The 22,698-nt window shown below is 48.7% G+C and overlaps 1 protein-coding gene across 1 annotated transcript in view; it reads right to left on the bottom strand.

Annotated features, from left to right (window-relative positions):
- The window catches only part of F13A1 (coagulation factor XIII A chain), a 145,473-nt gene that overhangs the window by 19,554 nt on the left and 103,221 nt on the right, over positions 1–22,698 (bottom strand). Inside the window, exons 11-14 of the mRNA XM_060164287.1 lie at positions 21,701–21,789; positions 14,425–14,578; positions 7,075–7,362; positions 1,108–1,268 (exon numbers count right to left, since the gene is read on the bottom strand). Coding sequence (XP_060020270.1) covers positions 1,108–1,268; positions 7,075–7,362; positions 14,425–14,578; positions 21,701–21,789 — 692 coding nt within the window. The remainder of the gene's footprint in view (positions 1–1,107; positions 1,269–7,074; positions 7,363–14,424; positions 14,579–21,700; positions 21,790–22,698) is intronic.

The following is a 22,698-nucleotide window of genomic DNA, read 5'->3' as shown; positions in this document are numbered from 1 at the left end:
GGGGAAGGCTGCCATTTTGAATGTTACACAACATTATTAGCTTTACAAGTGATTCTCAGCAAACGATTCAGAAGAGACACAAGGCCTACCGCTCCCTGCCCGCCCGTTGCCAACAGCCCACCTCTAGAGGCTCTAACATTTTGATTTACCCACCACGTTAGAGGAACGCACCTTCAGCTCTGTGCTAATCACTCAATCACTTGGAAAGGTCTCCAAGCCCTGGATAAGGCTGCCATGAGATGTCACACCCCAAGAACCCTGATGGACGCCTGGGTTTCTGCTTCCTGGGCAGGAGGTGTCTCGGGAATGTGGCTACGGACGCTGCCAGTGATCCTGAGAGGTGGGCGCAAATAGGCTGCCATATTTGCCTTGCCCTTTCACCCATGCTCACCTCTCCACTGCCAAGTGCCTTTGAGACATTTGGACAGAGAGGGCGGCTAATGGAGAGACAACGTGAAAACTACTAGTAGCCAAACGGACAAAAAAGGCCCTCCGGTGATAGAGGTCAGAGCAATGGCTGTCTCGGTGACGGAGGAGAGAGTGATGGACTGCAAAAGGCGTGAGGGAGATTTCTGGGGTGTTGGATGTTACAAATCCTCTGTGTCTGCATCTGGCTGGTGGTTGCCAGGTGTAGACACACATGACAAGTCATGATCATCACACTGACGTTTCGGTTTGTGCATTCTACTGTATACAGTGATAGCTTCATGGAAAACGGTGCAGTCCTAAACGCAGGTGGGAGGGATCCAGGCGGCTTCTGTCTGATGCCATGCCTGACCTACTTTATCCTGGAGACACTGAGCTCCAAGTATCTGTATCCTTTACACATCTCTATCTTCCTCCACAAGCGTGTTTATACCCCCAGGTTATATTTATATCTGCAGCCACGTCTATATATTTAAATCTGGAGAGGAGAGAAGAGTGTTATATGTGCACGTCAGTGTATAGGGTGGTTTACTTCTTTCAAAGAACAGGAGGATCCTAGTTCCTTTTTTCTTTGGAGCAGAACGCACTTTCTCACACATACACACACACACACACACACACACATATTCATAAACACTAACAACCTTGCCTTTCTCCCTCATCTGAGATGCTGAAACTGACCTTGATGATGACCTTGGGGATTGTCAGCACAATGGACTTCTGCTTAGCCAGAACATCCTTGGTCTCATTGACACGGGCTGTGACAAAGAAGTGCAGGAACGCCTGCTCCAGCAGCTCGCCCATGTACTCGCCCGCTTGAATCAGCACCTCCTCTTTCTTGACTGACGGCAGGAAAAAAAACATGGCGGTGTCAGGACCTGGGATAGGAGCTGCTTCACTCTTCCCTGAGGGCCCCATCTTTGCCACGCTAGCACAGTCTCCACCAGGAACACACACAGGTGAGGGCAAGTGGAACACAGAGCCCATCAGGGACAAGAAGCTCTCCGGCTTCTGGGGTAAAGAATGTGCTGGAAATTTCACATTCAGTAAAGTCTTCCTAGAGAAAACGTGTCAAATTTCCCAACAGTGCTTTTGCTGTTGTAAAATGCAACGTGACAAAGAGGTTTAAAATCAAGGACCAAGGGGTGTTAGCTGCGGCTGCTTGGATTTAGGCAGAAACAGTCCCAAGGTGACAGATGTGGGGCAGTGATGTCCACGGCCACTGTGCCACGGGCCCTCCTGTGATAAGACACATCTCACGCAGGCCACGGGCCACGCTCGAGCAAAGCTGTCAACGGCCTAAACCTTTTCCTTGATTCCTTTGCTCCACACTTTCTCTCCAGCTTGTACTGTACCAATCTGACTTGATTTTTCTATTTAAGAGAAAGAAGCAGTTGAAACCAGTTTTCACCGTAGGCATGCAACTCTCTCCCACCCCTTCTGCTATTTGCAACTTAAAAGACCTCTGTGATCTCAAGGCACCGACAAGGGGAGCATTTAGGTGCTGGGGACGAGCCAGTGAGGATGACAGGTGGAGGGGGGGCATGGTCCTGGCCCCCCTCTGCTCACCATCCGGGCTGAGGACGGAAATCCTGTCTTGCGGCTCTGACCGCAGCCGTGAGGTTCTGTTTGGCTGTGCTGCCCAATTTCTCTCACTCTCATTTCCCAGAGCCCAGGATTCTTAAGGGCAAAGGGCAGTTCTCCTGACGGCCGAGCCCGGGTCTGGGCAGAGCCAGGGGCCTCCATCCCCCTGCATGGAATCGAATGTCTCCACCATGGCTTCCCTGCTCAATGTCTGCCTTTGGCCAAAGATTCCTCCCTCCGGTGGAAGTTATTGAAGGAAACAATTCCCAAGGTTGATAGTTTCAAGTGCAGAGGGTGGCTCGTTTTAGCCCTCCCTCACGAGCGGCCGTCCAGGACCCAGGACGGAAGACCCTGTGGGGTGAACTCCAGGGCACAGGGAGGCCTCCTGCCTTTTGGGCTCCTGGACGACGGTGCATCAGGCCGTGCCTACCATCTGCCTCAAGGTCTCTACATGGATGAGTAGGTGCTGTGACCACCCAGTCTTGGCTTTACCTCACAATCACTTAGGGACATTTAAAAACCTGTCCTGTTGGATCCCGCCCCAGGCCAATTCAATCAGAATCTCGGTGGCTGGGGCCCAGGCTTTGTTTTAAAATTCTGCAGCTGACTCTTACGTGCAGCGGGGCTGAGAAGTACTGCTCAACAACTAGGGGGACCCGCCCTTCCCGCCGCCAGATCAGCCCGGTAAGAGCTGCCACCGGTTCTCTAACCCCACCCACACTTAGGGATCAGGATCTGTATTTGAATATGATGCTCAGATGGTACATATTCAAGTTTGAGGGGCTCCCAGAGACAGGAGGTTGTAGCAGGAGATGGGGCGGTGTTAGGGTAGAATTGGGTGAACTTAGGACGGTCTCTGTTTTGAAACGGAAAGTCTTGCACCCCAGAATGCACCCAATTCCTGGCAAAATGGAAAGGATGGTCATCCTAGACCAGTGGTTGTCAACGGGGTGCAATTTTGCCCCCCAGGGGTGTTTAGTAACGTCTGGAGATGCTTTTGGTCGTCACAGCTGGAGGTTGTTAGTGGCACCTGTCGGGTAGAGGCCAAGGATGCAGCTAAACATCCCACAACACATGGGACAGGCCCCGTAACAACTGTCCAGTCTGAGAGTTCGTGGTGCCCAGGCTGAGAGACGGCCACGGGCTATGCAGAGTTATTAGAACATACTGGTCCGCCCTAGACAAGCAGTCAGCAACTCAGCCTACTGCCTAGGGCAGTCCCATTCCACTTAGAGCTGGCCTTTGGAATCGAAGACCTTGTCTTGACCTTGACCCTCGAATTCTGCCTTTTTGGGTGACCTACTCATGTCGCCTTCTTTGGGACTGAGCCTGGACCTTGCCTCCTCCATGGCTCCCCGAGCAGTGAATTGTCCAGAAGATTAAGGATCTGTCCCTCAGTTGGAGACAACCTCAGACGAGCACATGGGGGCTGTTTTCCCTTCGCCAGATGGAGCGGCAAAGTGACAGGCCTTGAAGAACACGCATTTTGCCTCTAGCTGTCTCCGGTAATAATAATAATAAAAAAAGGACATCCTCTGGCTATTTCTAGAGGGCCGTGTTTGACCACTGGGCTGTTTAGGTTGGCGAGATGTGCTTGACATCGTTACAGAGGCTCTCGCTGCCTTGATATCAGCCTCGGGACTCTTCATTCTCTGAGGTAGAACATCCTCTAAATCTTGGCACTAAAGAAACTGGGCTGTGTTTCTGAGCCCAAGGGAACAGGGCTCCTGAAATAGCACATTATGTAAATGCTGTGTTTTGCCACCACACAAGAAATTGTTCTAGATAAAGTTTATTAAACGTGGCAAGAAGAAGAGATTTTCATTCTCTGAGTGGTGGAGCTGGGACCCTGCCAATACCATTTACGGTGTCTGGGGAAAGCCGGGGGGGTGGGTCACAGACAGGAGCTGCTTCATCTCTTTTCCAAAGAGCAAAGGAAACTAAATATAGCCAAGTGGAAATGATAGCACCTTTGAAGGTATGGGAGGTTTAAGTTATTCAGATCTTCCCAGCTGATTCTAGCCTACACATTCCCTTTCATCATCAATGTGGAAAATACGCTTCCCGTTCTACTTGGAAAACTTTCTTTGCGACGGACTCTCCTAGGATTGTACCCTGACCTGCTTGGTCGAGGTCTAGAATCCTGTGGCTTTTTGCCATATATTGCAATTGATTTTAGGTTGCAATATGCAATTTATCGCATGCCGTTAGTGCCACCTACATGCAGGGGAAAGCAAGAAACAGTCTTCAACTCCCTTCAGGTTATTGAGGACAAGCCTTGGGGTGGGCTGAGTGCGTGGGAGCTGTGTTGATACTGAGTCAGGCTTCGGTATCCCTAGATCGATGGCTGAGATGGCTAACGTGTCATGCCGTTCTAGCCTGCTACCTCCCGTAAGCTCATGCTTTTATTGGATCATGGAGAGAAGGGGAAGGAGATTGCGAGATGGGACTCTAGTGCGGTGGGAAAAGGATGGCATATAGTTCCTTGTCCAGGGGAGTGAGGGGCAGCTGGACCCCAGGCAACAGGGCACAAGTAAGGGGCGGGCCTACTTAGGGCCCGAGAATGCACGGAGCTGGCTCACCACACCTGCCTGAATAGGATGTGGCCTCTGGCCCCTGCTTTGCCTCTAATTACTATGTGTGGCCTTGAACACGTCAACTCACCTTTCTGGTCTCATTTTCCCAAAGTGTAAACACGTTGGAAGTTAGCATTTATGAGGAGCCTACTTGCGGGAAGCCTTCCGCATATATTATCTCATTTAGTTTCCTCCACAGCCCCCTTCTCTCACGCCACCCATCCAACCTGTCAACCAATCCCGAGGGCTCTACCTTCAGAAAACACCCGGATCTGGTAGCTGTCACCACCTCCCTCACCTTCACCACCATCTCTCACGGGACTATTGCAACAGCGTCCTAACTAGTCTCTAAGCTTCAATTCCACATCGCCTATAGTCTGTTCTCAGCACAGCAGCCGAGTGATCTTTCAGAACCCAAGTTAGACCAGGGCACACTTCTGCTCAACACCGTCTTACGGCTCTGCAGCTCACTCGGAATCACAGCCAAACCCTTTACAAGGGCCTCCAGGTCTTTACCTGGTCTATGCCCACTAGCCTCCCCTGGATGCCTTTGCTCCTGACCCTGGTCTCCTTGCTGCTCACTGAACACATCACATGAGCTCTGGCCTCAGGACCTTTGCACTTACTTTTTTTTTTTCCTGGCTGGAAAGCTCACTCCTTCCCTTCTGTCAGATTTCTGTTAAATGTCACCCTATCAGAGGGGCTTTCCTTGACCACACCCCCCACCCCTGGCACTCCGTCTTCCTTGTCTTGCTTTGTGTTTTCCTATTCTACGCAGAACCATATATATTCACTTGTTTGATTGTTTATTGTGGAGTCCCCATCTTCCCCCCAGGAGACCATCAAGAAGCAACTCATTGCTGTGTCACCAGCACAAAATAATACCTGGACTTGTAGGCATTAAATAAAGGTGTGTGTGTGTAGCGGGGGTGAATTAACAACCCAGTGATGTGGGTAGTATTGTTCCCATGTGCAGATGAGCTCAGATTACTTAAGTAACTTGCCTAGGGACACACAGCTAGTAGGTGACACAGTCACAGCTAAAATCCAGATTTGTCTAATTCCAAGGTTCAGGCCTTCTAAATCCACTGAGTCTGTCTGTCCTAAGCAGCTGTGATGACTGTTTTTTCTCCTGAGTCCTTTATACTGACTACGTGTTTCTGTAAGAATTACCTTTCTTCCAAGTGCTAGACCTTCCAGTTTCCAAAACAAATACCATGGTGATTACTTAATCGTTGGCTAGTCTACTGAATCGAGGGGGATTTGCTTCCTTCAAGATGGAGTAGGTTTCTTGAAATTAGGATTTTTCAGGACTAGTTTCTCATTTTTCTGGGAATATCCTTCTGAAGCCTCCCAAAGGTACTTCCTGAGACTTGGGACAGACACCGAATCCAGGAAGCTTGAAAACAAGTGGGACGTGTGGTTTGGCCACCCCAGGCGGGATCATAGTCTTGCCTGCCTCTGTGTTTTAAAAATTATTATTCATATACCTTTTTTTCCATTTCTTTTCCTGACTCACCTGTCAGGTCAATGGATCTGGTGCCCTGCCATGTTGAGCCTTTCAACATGTTCTGTTTTCTAACTCCGTGTGCTCTGCCTGGAGACCAGGTTCTTCTGGTTGGCTCATTTGGCCAATTGAGTGACCAGCTGTTGTGCACACTAAACACTGGTACCCAAGGGAATGAGACAGGTCGAAATTGCAGTCCCCAGCGCAAGCTGCGGCTTTGTCAATCCCAGTCCTACTTAAACTAGTCTGGAGTTTTCATAGCGAAGAAGATGCTTTGGAAGGCCATGTATGCAAGGGAGGTGAGGGATCGAGGTGCGGGAGAGGCCCCCAGGAGATGGCCGGGAGAGCAGAGCCTCCGGAGCTTCCTGGACAACACATCCCGAGGCTCGAGTTTCCTCTCCCAAGGATGGGCTCTCCCGACCCTGTACATCAGACAGCCCACCCTGCGGAGCTTAGATCTCCCTGCCCCCTACATGGTAAAGCCAAACACACCATTCCTGCTGGGCGGCCCCCCAAAGCTCTCCCTAAGTTGGGAGAGAGGTACCGCCAGCGGGCCTGCTTTCTGAGACACAAGCTTCACCAACTCTCCTGTTCACACCAGTCCCCCTGGGATCTTGTTAGAATGCATGGGTCTGGGGTGGGGCCTGCGAGTCTGCATTTCTGACCAGCGCTCAGTAGGTGCTGATGCTTCAGGTCCTTGGCCCACCCTGTAAGTAGCAAGAGGTTCAGTGACATTTCATGTTCACGACTCATGGGGCTCTAAGCTTTGAAGATTTCAGTGCTCACTTCTGTGCACAAGTCACGGAGATGAAAGTGGGGGCCTTTCTAGGAAGAGTGGGTCCTGCCCTGTGGTTCATATGCTCCTGAGCTCTGGGCCAGGGCTTTAACTTCGACAGGAAGCTATTAGGGAACATCAGCAGAGAGCCAGACAAGGAAGCAGGTGACACATCCTGGAGAGAACAGCCCCCCGCGTTAACTTACAGGACAAGGGCTCCAGTGTCACGTCAAATGTCTTGTTCTTGAATTCTGCCTTGGCGACCCCGGTGTAGAAGGTAATGTTGCCTGAGAGATAGGCTGTGATGGTGTAGTGGGCGGGGCCGTTGTTACGGAAGGTGATGGTGACCTTGAAGTCTCTTCCCAGCACGACATTCTCCACTTCAAAATTCATGTGGACATCAGACCTCGATTTGACGACACCCTCTGTGTTGAGGGGCTTTTTAGCCCCATACATCAGGGCAGTTTCTAGGGCCAACCTCTCTTCTTCTTGACCTAGGAAAGGTGCAGAGATAAGGCCAACGTAAGCCACCCGAGAGAAAGTCACCTTAATGAACGGTGTGCTGTGGGCACTACTTGCAGGGCTTGCCGGGCTGCCTCTGTGAGCCACAGGCTTCCCTCTGGGGCAGGTGTCATCATCATCCCATGTTATACATTCTGCAAAATCAAGTTCCCAGAGAGTTAGGACCTGCCCGGCTGCCGGGTTCGGCCTATCTGAACAGGAGTTACTACAGAGCATACTCCAAGGGTTGTTTTTCCAGGGTCACTGTTTCAGGGCTCAGCAGATAGAACTGACAAAACCTAACTCTTCTCAAACTGTGGGATTACTTGGCTTCCCTCCAATGCCCTAGCCACGTAGCCGGAAGAGTTGCATCTTGCCTTGCACCTTCTACAATGTGAGTTTTCTCCCATTCATGGGTCTGCCCGGCAAGACCTGTCTTCCTCATGTCTCTTTCCACTCGGACCTGTCCCACTTGGCTTGGGAAAGCTAGTCATGCAGATGGCTAGCAAAAGAAGAATCACTTTGAAATAAAAATGCTGGTTTTTATATTTCCATTAACTTTTAAGATGTTGCCTCTCACTTAACTAATAGCAAACTGCAACGAAAATGAAGAGGTTAGTTAATAGTGCTAACAAGCATCACTGAGAGCTAACTATGTGATGGGTGTCATGGGAAGCGCAAATTGTGCTCTGTCTCATCTAGTCCTCAGAAGGACTCTGCAAGGCAGGGACCATTACTACCATCGGTTTCCTTGTGTGTAACATAAGGACGCATACGTGGCAGGGTTGGGAAGTGGTTTACAGGTAGGACATGCATAAGGATTGGCAACTACTGGGACTTTGCAAAGACAGAGAAAATGCCAGCACGTGTTGCGAACAAATGAATGTGTATTTCTGCGCATGCATTAACAATTTCTCTGATTGTCAAGACTGCGAGAATGCGCCAGAAACAACTGGTCCAGGACAAGCATTGGCTGGAGCACATGCTTCACAGTCGACAAGAGGGAGATAACGCTAAAGGGAAGGAGTGGCTGTGATAGGGAAAGCATAGTGAAATATTTTAGCGGAGAGCATCTGGCAAATAGGTCCCCAAGGAAGAGAGCATTAATGATCATGGCTTTGGACGGGCACCAAACATGCATTTAGGCGAAATGTGGGAGATGAATGCCAGCAGTGGGAACATGGTCATGGTCAGAGAGGTGCCTCGTGGGGAGAGGATGAGCTGGCCGAGTGGAGGAGGGGCGGTGGAAGCTTCTGGGCTCTAGGAGGGACTTCACAGCGGGTCGTACGTGGAGGAACCTCTAGCTTCCTTCTGGGGACCAGCCTGTCCCTCTGAGCAGGAGCTGTCAGTGAGGCAGGCGAGGGTTTCCAGGAAGCACAGGCCCAGGTAAGAGGCAGAATTCCCAGCTCGCCGGAATCCCCGCTCTCTGCAGTTGTGGTCTGAGCTCTGATGTCTCACATAACGCAGGGCCATGAATTTGGGGCCGAGAGAATGATCTAAAGCCAGATCGCATTTTCTGAGGCTCCTCTGTGGCTCTAGGACCAAGGTCAAAACCACCCTTCCATTAACTGGGTGTCATGAGAGTCCCCTTTATGTCTGATGAAGCCTCTTCTCATTGCTCAGGTCTTAGCTCAAATGTCACCTTCTCAGAGTTTCCCCCCCACTTCCGTTACTCTGGTCCTCTCGTCTCTCACTAACACTTTACCTGGTTTTCTTTCCTTTTCCCAGTACTCGTCGCTGTGGGACATTACTTCCCCCAGGAGAAAGTAAGCTCTGTGTCCCCAGGACCTGGGACCCAGCCTGGCACAGAGGCTCTGGAGGGCTGGGGTTTGGAGAAGCACTTTGCCTTCACGTAGGGACGCAACTTTCATCTTTATAATAGATATGAAATAGTCCGGTTTAGGACATCTGCTGTTCGGTTAAGCTCACCTGTGCAAGTGCCACCTGAGCTACCATTCCTTCGATCACCTCATGCTAGTTGTGCCCCTGTGATGTCCGGGCACCGTGCCAGGCTCAGATGAGAAGCGCAGCCCTTCCCACCCGGGTCTAAGGGCACTAGTGCAGAGGGATCACCACACGCGTATCCGTCACAGATGCTGGGTCAAGCGTTTGTGTGTGGTGCAGGGAACACGGGGCAGAGATTTGACACCACCCGGGGGCAGGAGAGGCTTCTCAGAGGGTTTTTCCCTCCAGAGCGAGAGCAAAGGCATGGAGGCAGGTGGGAGCCTGGCTTGGTGGAGGAACTGTCACAGCTCACCTAGGTGCTGATTTTAACGCCTGTGGGTATGGCGAGGAAGAGCTGCGAGGGGCCCAAAAGGCAACTAGCAGAGGCTTGGCGAGCTCTGGCTGGAATACCCTGCAGGCAACGGAAGCGAGTGAGGGCTTTTAAGCAATGCGGCAACAGGTTGAGATTGATGTCATTAAATATGTCACTTTGGAGGCAATGACTTAAACAGAGGGAAGAGGGTGAGGAGGGGAAGGTGGCATTGGGAAGCTATAGCAGTTATCCAGGAGAAAAATCATCAGAGTCCAAGCCAATAGTAGGAGCATGGTAGTAATAATAGAGTTACCAGCAAGAGTGGAAACTAACTTTTGTTGGCCATTTACTACATATCAGGGACTATGTTAAGGGGCTTCCACACCCAGCGCCATTTGATTCTCAGGGAGGGGCCGTGGAGATGGAGGGGAGGAGATAACTTTGAACTATTCCGAAGGGGACTTTTAGAGGATTTGCTGCTTGACTTATTCTCAACGTGCTAAGTTTGGGTGGATCATGGTTTTCTTTCCTGGGGCAGGGAGCACGGGAGAAATAGATCTGGGGTGGGGAGGGAGTGATAGAAGGTGGCATTTGGGAAGGTTCAGTTTTGGGTTCCTATGGGACATTTAGGTGAATGTGGGGCTTAAAAGTGAAGTCTAGGCTGGAGACAGACTTGGGAGAATCAGTATGTGTGTGCATGTTAACACCAGCTACTGGGTAGGAACAAAGCCTAGAAGGAAGAAACATTCTGAGGGGGGCAAAGAAAGGGGAGCTCTGAGTTGCAGAAGAAGATGGAAAAACGAGTCAGGTAGGTTGGGATGGAACCAGGAGAAAGCTGTATCATAGGAACAAAGAGAAGAGAGAACGTCAAAGCAACCTAAGTGTCCAATCAACAGATGAATGGAAAAGGAAGGCGTGGTATGTACACACAACGGAATATTACGCAGCCATAAAAAAGAATGAACATGTTGCCATTTGCAGCACCATGGGTGGATTTGGAGGACATTATGCTAAGGCAAATATGTCAGACAGAGAAAGACAAATACTGCCTGATATCACTCATATGTGGAATCTAAAACACTAGTGAATAGAACAAAAAAGAAGTAGACTCACTGATATAGAGAGCAAACTAGTGCCTACCATTGGGAAGGTGTGGGAGGGACAATAGGAGGGTAGAGGATTAAGAGGTACAAACTACTAGATATAAAATAAACTACAAGGATATATTGTACAACATGGGGAATATAGCCAATATTTTATAGTAACTGTCAATGGAGTATAACCTTGAAAAATTATGAATCACTATATTGTACACCTGTAACTTATATAATATTGTACAGCAGCTATACTTGAATAAAAAATAAATTTAAAAAACAATTTTAATTAAAAAAAAGAGAATGTCAAGAATTGTGAGTGAGCAAATAGCATCAAAAAATGCAGGAGGTTTTAGGCAAGCTGAAATCTGCAAAATGTTTATTCTACATGGCGATCAGATGTCTTGGCAACCTTGAGGAGAAGGGCTTCAAGGGTGAGCAGGTGGCAGACCTCAGGGCACAGTGGATGAGACATAAAAGGAAAAGGAAAAGGATGTTGGGTGCGGGCAGCCGCGCAGGCAAAGAGAAGAAAGGATGGACCATGTTTGCAGGGGACTTTATTGTTGAAAAAGAGTTTTGTAAATTTTCTTAACACAGGTGACATGGTCATGGGAAGGAGCTAATAGAGAAGGAGAGATGAAAATACAAGTGACAGAAGGTATAACTGTTGGAGCGAAGAGGAAACGGGACCCGGACACCATCACAGAAGAAGACTTCGCCGCAGAAGTTCTAAGAATTCTAGTTTTCCAAATTTTATAGTTTCTTCATCTTACATTTTAAAGAAGGGTATAAACTTGACATTAAGCTTTAGCTCATCGAAGTGAAAAATGATCTTTCCACAGTCTAGTTAATTAAAATAGTAAGTACCTAAATCTGGTCATATTTTTTTCTCTGTTTTCACTCCCACCACAGGCTAGTGGCCACACTCAGCATTTGTAGAGAAATTATATAAGAGATTCAATAATGAGGACCAGGGTGGCAAATGCACGGGCCCAGATGCTGGCAGTCTCTCCTAGATGCCCCTGGGGTACATGGGTAACCACTCACCCTTTCCCACCGCATACACAGGAGCGGCGTCAGCTCCCTTCTTAAACGGCACTCACTCCATCACTCCCAATGTTAGAATATGAAACCCACATGCCATCCTTGATTAAGAACGATCCACCTGGAATCAGACGCCAGCCCAGGAGCAGGACGGGATGCCTCTTAAACTATCTATGCGGATTTCAGGGGCTCTTCTGCTTGGACAAGCCCCCCACACTTTCCACTCCTCTGAGCCTTGCCTTCTTGCCAGACCTTGCAGGTCTGGACCTCAGCTGTCTTCCCCATTCAGAGCTGGCGCATTTTACTTGTTTTAATCTGGGATTCTCCCTTGGCCAAGCTCCTGACTCCTCTTTCATGGACCGACGTCTGACCCTGATTTTGTCTTCACCACCACCTCCGTGGCTGACCACGCAGGGCACCTTGCTGAGCAGTTTAAACAAGATAGCTGGTCACTTGGACGGCTTCCTAGAGGACGGCTCAGCTCTTGTTCTAGACACTGTCTGCTCAGGACTCCTCCACACTGGGAGAGTTTATCCACAATCCCTGTCCTGCTGCCTTTTCCTGGGGAACTCGTTCCCTGGGGAAAGAGTCATCCCCGTGTTTCCCTGTTTGTCCTTCAGACTCAGGGAGCCCGCAGCTAAGGTCCTCCAGGATCCCTGAGCATCTGTCCAACCACCCCTGTCCTAGGCATCCAACACACAGCTTCCCGCCCGTCTCTCTAGCTATTATAGATGGGAAAGCAGGGCTGTGTGTGTCTCCATCCCGACAGTGTTTGGAGTCTGGAGGGTGGTTAACAGCAAGTAGTTGAAAGGATGAATGAATAAATGCGTGGATGTTACAGCCGGTTCCTTTCATTCCTATATGGAATCCTTTTTCCTTTCCAAATCTTTTTGCCTGTCACTCTGTCACAAGAGGGCATGGGTCATTTGTTTTGTTTTATTGTGCTTTTTTAAAAAAAAATAAATTTAGTTATTTATTTATTTTATTTTTGTCTGCGTTGGGTCCTCGCTGCGGTGCGCAGGTTTCTCATTGTGGTGGTTTCTCCCATTGCGAAGCACGGGCTCTAGGCGTGTGGGCTTCAGTAGTTGTGGCACATAGGCTCTAGAGCACAGGCTCAGTAGCTGTGGCGCACGGGCCCAGTTGCTCCACGGCATGTGGGATCCTCCCGGACCAGGGCTCGAACCCGTGTCCCCTGCATTGGCAGGCGGATTCTTAACCACTGCACCACCAGGGAAGCCCTCACTTATGTTTTTAAAAACTCTCTTTTTAGAAAAAAGCCCAAAAGAAAAAAGAATCTTTTGTATCGAGGTTGTGCAGTGGATGAAAACCAACAGAAGAGAAGAGCTATCTATTTCAGGAATACAGCAAAAATTCACGGGTTCAGATGGCACAAATCCTGAATTTCTCAATTCAGCAAACTTTCTCTTTATAGTGCAAATTGCTTTTGTAAATAAGAGCAGGGAGACAGAGGATCTAAAATATTTAAAATAAAATAAAATAAAATAAAATATTTAAAACAAATTCTGCACTCAGCATTTCAGGAATACTGATGAATATTTAGGTATATGCAAATGACCCTTCATTTTTATCCATTTACTAAAATGGCCTTTGCCATTGCTAAGAAGCTCTGTTGGTGAATCACTTGTAACATATATTCCACGTCCCCGTGAAGACACCCAAGGTCCTCCACCTCCTGTCCACCACTGACCTTGGGGAGATTCGACTCCAGCCTCTGGGCACTGAATGAGCTTAATGCTTTAGTAATGTCTGCAGGACCCTAAACACACCGGCTGATTCACACCCCATGGCCTTGTCATATTCTCATCTCCTGGAAACCCTGGTCCAGCTTCCTTAACTGTGGTCTGGGACTTCCCTTATCGGGCTTTGTTTTCCTGAATCTCCTGGTTGGACTGACTGCCCCTCTTCTTTGTTTTCAAAGCCCTCAGCAGAATGAACCTATCACTTGCCCAGAAACTGGGTTCTACTCACCGTGGGGATTCCAGCACCAAACACAACTCCAGGCATTAGAGCAGGCACTCAGTACGATGGAGACGGGACTGAACTCAACAGCTCCATTTCAAACATTCCACACACGAAGAGTTAACAGAAACCACCTTAACATTATTTTATGATTGAAACGGGCCTCCATTCTAATTGGCCTGAATTAGTGAGACTGCAGTGTCCTATTAATGTTGTATCATCTACCTCAGGGGATTTCCACGATATGTCAAGGGAGCAATGCAGGTGAAAATAGTTTTCAAGGTACTAAATAAATGTGAACAGGTATTTAAATTTCATTATTGAACTAAAAGTACATTAGTTATGTAATGTTTTCTAATAGGATTATTTGCAATTAAGATTCTTATTTTTATGAACAAGAACACATTCTATATTCTGTTAAAATAGACGTGACTTTAAAGCATTTATTTCAAAAGCCATGTGAAGCAGAATTCTGCTCAAAGCAAACAAACAAGTAAAACTACAATGACACGAGAAATTGTAGGTGTGATATGTATTCACTCCAGTTCTCTCCTAACTTCCAAATGCTGCAAATGGCCACGTCTTCTCCGGAACACGTCTTCGTGGTGACAGTGACCGTAACTACGAAAGTGCCGAGCAGACTTGGGCAGAGCAATCTTCATTCGATTGCAGTAACTTACCTTCTTGGAATTTGTAGGTGTCAGTAATGTCCTTTATGCCATCTCCTCCAACTTGCTTGGTCACGATTAATTTCCCAATGTGGGTGGTATCAAGGGTTTCAACCACATGAGTGCCATCTTTCTTAGCTGTAATGTAAACAAGATCACTGTTGACCTAAAAACAGGAGAGGAGACCATTAGCCAGCATCCAATGTTCCTGTCACCAAAATCTCTAACTCTCGATAGTGTAGCCATGTAGGGTCCCTGGAGACAGCATTATTCATTGTGCTAAGTCATTTAAGTGCCAACCATTTCTTTCTTTCCTTTCTCTTGCTGGCAAATCCTACCTCCTAAGGCAAAGCAGAAAGTACCCTGTTACTCTCCTCAGACTTCCTTAAGCTGACAGTGATGGCGTGACCTACTTCCAGGAAGAAGAGAAAGTCTGCTGGGTGGCTCCTGGGAGATTTTTCTCCAGGTAGATGCATAGGTCCAAATCCGTCAAGATGTATACATTAAATGTATGCATTTTAAATATCAATTTTACCTCATTAAAGCTTAAAATAATTAAAGCAAGTAAATGGAGAGAAGAAAGGCTGTGATAGGCAGAGGGACTGGCCGCTTCAAAGGTTCTGAGGAAGGTATTTGAGAGACGCACTGGATTAGCTGCAGGGAACACGGGCTCTGATCTTGGGTGTGTACTTTTAGAAAGTTACCTTGTCCTCTCTGAACCTCCGTTCCTGCTTCTATAAAATGAAAATAATTACGCTTGTTCTGCCAGTTTCATAGGAACACCTTGGGACTGAGCGAGATAGAATCTATGTGAGCATGATTCTTACAGAGGTTTGTAAACATCAAAATTGAGTAAAAATGTAATGATCATTACTAGGTAATGGGAAAACTTGATGATAGATCCCTAGCTTTTAAAGATGAGGTTTAAGAGAGCAACTTTTCTCTGCTTTCTCACAAAATGTTCTGAATTTACGTGAAGTCTGATCTCTGTTAAGGAGAAAGGAAGTAGTCAATATTTATTGACCCATAATGTTTCAGGGACATTTTTAAATGATTTAATTTAACCCCCACAGCGACAATCCTGTGAGGTAGGTACTATTATCCCTCTTTTATAGGCGAGGCACCAAGAGTCAGAGTCAGCAGAGTGTTTGTGGTCACACGGCGGGGAGGTGGTGGAGGAGAAGTACAAAGGTGGGCAGGGGCATGCCCACTGCACATGCCCTGACCTTTGCCCTGGGTGGTCATAGCACATGCCCTGACCCTCACCCTGGGTGGTCATAGCACATGCCCTGACCTTCACCCTGGGTGGTCATAGCACATGCCCTGACCTTCACCTTGAGTGGTCATAGCACATGCCCTGACCTTCGCCCTGGGTGGTCATAGCACATGCTCTGACCCTCACCCTGGGTGGTCATAGCACATGCCCTGACCCTCACCCTGGGTGGTCATAGCACATGCCCTGACCCTCACCCTGGGTGGTCATAGCACATGCCCTGACCTTCACCCTGGGTGGTCATAGCACATGCCCTGACCCTCACCCTGGGTGGTCATAGCACATGTCCTGACCCTCACCCTGGGTGGTCATAGCACATGCCCTGACCCTCACCGCGGGTGGTCATAGCACCTGCCCTGACCCTCACCCGGGGTGGCCATAGCCCCTGCGCTGCCCCTCACCCGGGGTGGCCTGTGCTGTGCCCGGGAGCTCCGCAGCTCGCTGCCTCTCCCGAGTCACCCCACAGGGCCATGGCACCACGTGGTAGGAGGCGCTTCCAGGCCCGGGGCCTGGGTGGTTCGATGCTGCCTCAGGTTTCTGAGGGGTGATGGTGTTGGCCCTGTTCCTCAGCAGAGTATCCAGGGCTCGGTGGCGAAAGGCACGTGCTGTGAAAGGCTGAAATGCGAAACCAGGAATCAGGACAAGAGAGGACAGAGCAGACACCTCAAGGATATTTCTCATTTTGGAGAAAAAAGTTCAAGGAAACTTTAAATGAGCTTCCTGAGAATTTCAGCCGTCCCTCTGGCGGAGACCATGCAGGCATGGACTGCTCCCTCCTCACTTGCGAACTATAGCCACAATGATGATAAATGTCCTCTTAATAAACAACTCTTAAAGCAGCTTTCAGTTTTCCAGGGAGACAAGGCTAAATATGAAAGTGGATGAATCCTCGTCTCCCCTTGAGCATAGCTTAGGAAATTTATGTAGGCTAAAATCTCAGGCCAGCCCACTACACTGTCCCTTGTGAGGAAAGGAAAGGAGAAACACACACATAAAATGGCTTTTGCATATGTATGTTGGGCGTGAGGGTTTAGGGAAAGGATCCTTTCCAAGTGACATCCGCAAGCTTTCTTTTCGGTTGCAGCCGCTAGTGTGGCGGTTCTCCGTCCTGACTGCACATTAGAATCACCGAGGGGCTTAGAATGTATGCCAGACCAGCTGGATCTCTACGGTAGAACCGTCATAAGGGGAAGAAATATTGGACCTAGGCTCCGTGACTTTGGGCAAGTTACTGAATATCTCTGAGCCTGCGTTTGATTATACCTCCCTTGCAAGGCTGGCAAGTAGATAAGCAACACCTGTGAAAGTCCTGTGTTTAATTTCTTTCGAGTGGAAAGGAGTCTTCGGGACCATCTGGTCTTACCCATACGTTTGAAAGGGCTCTGGTCACGCAGAACCTGGGCAACCCAACGTGAAATACGGCTATTCTCAGCCCCACCACCCCTTGCTTCTTGGCGAGACACAGGCACTTCCAAAGTGGGGTGGACAGTAGGAGGAGAGCTTTCCTACCAGGAGGAACAGAATGTGTAAAGACTCTGATACGAGAGCGTGTTTGGATGTTTCAGGGCCCCTGGGGCTCAGCAAAGGTGGGCTGGGTCCTCAGGCTAGAGAGCGGCCTCTCTGCAAACTTCTGCTTGTTGCCCAAGGAATGTGAACGTGTGTCCACTGCCGGCAGAAGCTACACTTCTCACCTCTCAGGATGGAAGCTCTGGTTTTCAGGACCCAGGACAGTGTCTGCTCTCTTCATCTGTTCCCAAGGGGAAGTAACTGCCCTTCAGGCTGTGCTGAGAAGGGGGTGCTCCTTCCAGGGCTTCTGAAGGAACGCAGTGGATGCCCACCTGGTCCTGGAGCCCTCCTGGCACAACTGCCAGACGTCGAGCCCGTGCTTGCCACTCCTTCAGCCCGCGCGGGCTGGCTACGCGGCCACACTCCCATGTGCGCCCCCTGCTGCTGCGTACGTGGGCCTCATATCCCACCAGGACTGCCGGCACTTGAGGGTGCCACGTGACCCCTGTCTCTCTGGAATACTGCTCTCAGCAGTGTACTATGCACACGCTTTCGCTTGCTCTATTCATTCATGTATTTACTGGTGGCTGCCGTGTACCAGACCCTGCTTTCAGCCATGAGAAGCCAACAGAGCCTACCTGCGTGGAACTTACATTCTAGCAAGGAGAGAAATAATAACGCTGAGAGTAGAAGGACAGAAACAACAGGGCAGGTGGTGATGTTTCAGGTACAAGGTGGTGTGAGTGAAGGTCTCTTCGAGGAGGTGAGCTGAACAGAGATCTGGACGCAGGGAGGGAACAGGACATGCGTAGTGGGGGAGGAGCTGTCATAGCCAAAGGAACAGTATGTGTAAAGACTCTGACAAAATAGCAAGGTCAGTGTGGCTGGAAGGAAAAGAGCAAAGGGATGGGGGTGGAGGGGAAGCCAGGGTCCATATCGCACAGAACCTTGTAATGATTTATGCCTCAGTGTATTGTAAAAGTGATGGGAATCCGTTAGAAGGTTTGGGGCAGGGGAGTGACACGTTTCTATTTACATTATGAAGGATACTTCTGGCTGGTTTGTGGAGAAGAAACAGGAAAGGGGCAAGCGAGGAGGAAGCAGATGATTTAGGGGCTGACGTCCCAGATCTCAGTGCTGTTCAGAGCTCAGAGGGTAATGATGGAGATCACTGGCGTGGTTGGATCTGTGATCTTATTGGAAGGTATTATATCTCCGTTAAGATGCCTGAGGAAGGTTAAGAAGAGAAGCCAAGATGATTTCAAGTTTTCATAGGTTATTTGAACAAATGGGTGAATTATTTTAGATCGGACTAGGGGATGCCAAAAAACGGGCTGCCTCTCATAAGTGGCAGCAAAATAAACAAGCTTGAATTGAGAACGAAGAATCTGCAGAGAAGCAGTTGCACAGTTAGCGTACAGGGAACTGCTGGCCCGGAGCAAGGGAAGGTGTGGCCTCTGGAGCAATGAGGTGGTGACTGCGGGCCCCGAGGAGCCTGTCACTGCTGCCGTGAAAATTAGCTCCGGGCCAGGGAGGGAAAATGGGTGCGTGCATGTGCGTTTGTGTGTGAGTTTGAGTGGGATGGCGTGAGGGGGCCAACAGACACAACTAGAAGAAGCTAAGACAGAAGAGAAGCAGCAGCTCCTGAATGCTTAGTGAACGTGGGAATTGCGTGGGAATTGGGAAAGTCGCCCCAACACTGAGAACCGTTCTGCTCTCTTTAGGAGCCACAGGTCCCCAGGAGTCAGGGAGGATGGGCCGAACAGCCTCCAGAACCAAGAAACTCACCGCAGGGCTGAGGGCATGAGAAGGGAGGCGGGTAGAGAAGTAAGCTTCGATCCCTGGAAGAAATCTAGAAATGGGAAGCGTAGATTTCCAAAACGGAGGAGAAGAGGAGAAGGGCAGAGGTAGGATGCTTTTCGTGCTTTCACTAAAAAAGGCCTGAGAAAACCAAAGGAAGTCAATGAACATGATGCTTGATCTGGCCCGGAAATGAGTAAGGAGTGACCAAGAAAGTCAGTCTGCCGAGAGGCAAGAAAAGGCACGTTCCGGCTGACGTGGCTGAGGTCAGGGAGAGGCAAGCTTAGGCAGCAGGGAGGCGAGAAAGGGAGGGAAGATGCTGTCTAGAACCTGAGTCACATAGACTCTCATTAAAGTGAAATCCGACGCGCCCCATGGACTCCTACTTTAGAACCCTTGAGAAAAGGGTCCTCACGCACTTTTCAGCAGTTGGAGCATCTCTTATAAATGGCTCAGCACTGAAGCTCAGCGCGTGCCAAAGCAGCAATCCTACACGCTGTCAGCCAAGTCTGCAGTGGGTGAGAGAGGAGTAATTATAACCCGAGAGTCCCGACGACATTCACAACACCACGATCTATATTTAATAACAGCTCTTGGGCAATTCGCTCTTGGAGGGAGGCTGTTCCTCTCCCCTTCGCAGCAACAAAGCTTAATGAAAATACAAAAACAAGGCTTGGCGAGTTTTAGAGTGATTTCCCATCAAGAAGTGCTCATAGCATCAGAAATGATCAGACGGCAGCTGGGGAGGATTGGATAAATCTTTAAATCTCAAAATGAAGTCGAGAGGGTGAAATTCCAAATACGGTCTGCCTGTTCTCCCAAGGCTTCTAGAAACTGTAATGGTGGGCACAGTAGAAGAGACACTGTTCCTTTCGTGTAATTCACATTTCCGCTTTTGCTTATTTCCGAAACATTTCCCAGGCCTGCCCCCTCCTGCCCCCTCCTTCCCCGCCTGTCGCCGTTTGTCTGGTTTGGGCGTGGAGTAACATCCCAGCCTTCCCGTGTTCCCCGCACCCCCGAGGCCTTCCCTTCAAGGCCGTGCTGCACAGGTTCCCGTCCCTTCCCCGTGGGAAGCCTCTCGTTTACAGGACGAGGTGCCCGTTTCTCAGGACAGAAGGTCCCTTGTCTAGTTCCCTCAGCTGTCGTCATTTGACGCCTCCCATGAGCCTGTATAGTTTTCAATTGTCTGCACGTACCATGCGGAGGCTCAAGTTTTCTCCTCTGTGTAAAGTTCTTTCCTTCCTCTGGCTTCTTTCTTACCCTCTTTGCCTGCATAATCACTAATCATCCCTGCAGACATGCTTCAGGCTCTGCTCCCTCCAGGTAGCATCTCTGGCCCTCCTTCCATGGGCTCCTGTAATACTCCACTCATCGTACCGCGGCTATCATGTAGCTGTCCTTGTGTCTGTTCCCAGATCACGCTCCCTAGACAGCGGCTTGTGGCCTTTGCTGTCCTGCCTCAGTTCCTAGCTCATATGTCTCAATTAACTTTAACGCGAGTCATTTATCACCTACATTGCTGTCTGACATTTAGTTCCACAGCATTCCTTGCGTTATTGTTATTTAAACGTTGCTGTGTTTACGGTACCACCATCTCTGTCAAGCATCCAGTTACTTAAGGACATAGGCTTCTGAATTCCCACACTGTCTGGCACATAGTGGGACTAGACATTTACTCATTCTAGAATAGTAGCAGAAAGGGGTGTTTACTGGCATGAGCTCAGGTGCCTCCCTGGCTTTAAATCTTAGCACTACTCTTTGTTGGTTAGATGATCGCGGGAAGGTTATTTAACCACTCTTTGCCTCATGTTTCTCTTCTGTAAAATGGGAGGAATTATAACACCCATTTTAAAGGGTTGCTAAGAGCATCCGACGGTAGGCAAAGTGATTACGTAGCAGTAGGCGTTATTTCATTGCGTTCATTCGTGAAATTATACTCTAGGTCAGTCCTGCCTCTCAGCCTCTCATAAATCTCTGTTCCTCACCCCTACCTTCAGCAGTCTCCTGGCCTTCTCCTTCACCTGATGTCTCTTACATTTAATTTGACTTTCTGAGCTCTCTTTGGAGCACCCTTGAACTGCCCTCTCTGCTTCTGACCTCCATCCAGTTCTTGCAGAATTTCAGACCCTTTCCCAAACCGTCCCTATCCACCCTTTAGTGTGCAGTGTTCTAGACCCTCTTCTCCCCTCCGTATTCTAGCAGCTGTACTCTCTGTCTCCACTGTTGGAGGATAGCCTGGAATGGCAGGAAATGGACTGGAGTTCCCAGACTAAGACCGTAGTTGGGGTGTGTTCAGGTGTTGTTCCGTGTGCACTGTTGGGCTAGTCTCAGGGTGAAGAAGTATACTCTGCCATTTCAATTCACGGACCAATTCTCCACCAATTTTTTGTTGAGTGATTCACTGAGTCACTTAATTTCTTGGGAGCAGTTGATACCTACTTCAGGGGTCCAGAGAACTAAGCTAAGGTTAGTAAAGCAATTGCTTTCCGGCAGAAAAATCTCAAAACATCAAGGAGAGAAAAATGTTTAAGTAAGAACTGCATTTAGCATGCAGTGCCTGGGGGTTGGAATGATGTCTAGTTAACTTTGTAAACATGAAGCATACACTGTGTACCTGGGAAATTTAGAAGTAACAGCCCAGTACCTTATTTTTTGATGTGTTAAGAGGTTGGGAAGGAAAGCAGCTCTTTTCCCCAGCTTCCCACTTACCTCTGCAAAAACGAAGGGTGCGTCAAACTGGAAGCAAACATTGCCGTGCTTAATGGCTTGAACAGAGGCCGGGCCGCACCGATACATCCCTGTATCACACAGAGGAGGGGCAGCATGAGTTTGCCATCTTCAATTCTGTCCAGATACAGAGCTGATCTGGATCATAGCCCTGAGGTGACTCCGTAGAGACAAATGTTCCTCTACTTCATCACCGAGGTAGTACTTTCCATGGCTGGAGTGGGCCATGGACTCACGTGTGTAATCGAGAGGGAATTGTTGGAAATGACTCTGCAAACCAAAATTTGAAGCCACGAAAAGAATATAGGGCAACACTATTTCTGCATCTACTCTTGCAACTACAAACAGACTCAAGTGTGTTGGTGCCCAGCCGCTGGCTTACACAGGGCTTATCCTTTCATAACTCGTATCTGGAATGTTGTAAACAGTGATCCGTCCTCAGTGTTTGTGTTGTTGTTTTCACTTTTGTTTTTTTGTGTTTGGACGTTATGGACACATGTCAAGTTTAACTGGAGAATCTGGACATTAGCCACACACATGGACCACGTGCACTCAGGAAGTCAGTAGGCCCACGCTGACTTTCACAAAGTCCTTTGAATTTTAACCAGCTATCTCTTGTTAATAAGAGATTAGCTGCCATTAGTCACCCAGCCATCTCGTCATGATATATAATCCGGAACACCAGAAAGGGTTGAAATTTTTCTCTTAAAATCCAGTATTGTACTGGCGTTCCCTTATGAGTATGCAATGAACGTTTTTGTGTATATATATATGCACACATCGATATCTTATATCAACACCTGGGGAGAGAAAAGTCGTGTCCTAGACCACTGATTTTTATCATCATGCTAAAGAGAAATGGGGCCTCACGATGTGTGTGATTTTATAAAAATTCGGTGGGAGAGGGGGGTCATAGCTGCCACTACTTAGCGCACACATTAGAAGATACGTACCTACATACTCAAGTTTTGAAAGAAATC

Source organism: Lagenorhynchus albirostris, chromosome 10, assembly GCF_949774975.1.
Source record: "Lagenorhynchus albirostris chromosome 10, mLagAlb1.1, whole genome shotgun sequence".
In the NCBI taxonomy this organism is placed as follows: domain Eukaryota; kingdom Metazoa; phylum Chordata; class Mammalia; order Artiodactyla; family Delphinidae; genus Lagenorhynchus; species Lagenorhynchus albirostris.
The sequence above is the reverse complement of the archived record's forward strand: the minus strand, read 5'-3'. Positions and strand labels throughout refer to the sequence as shown.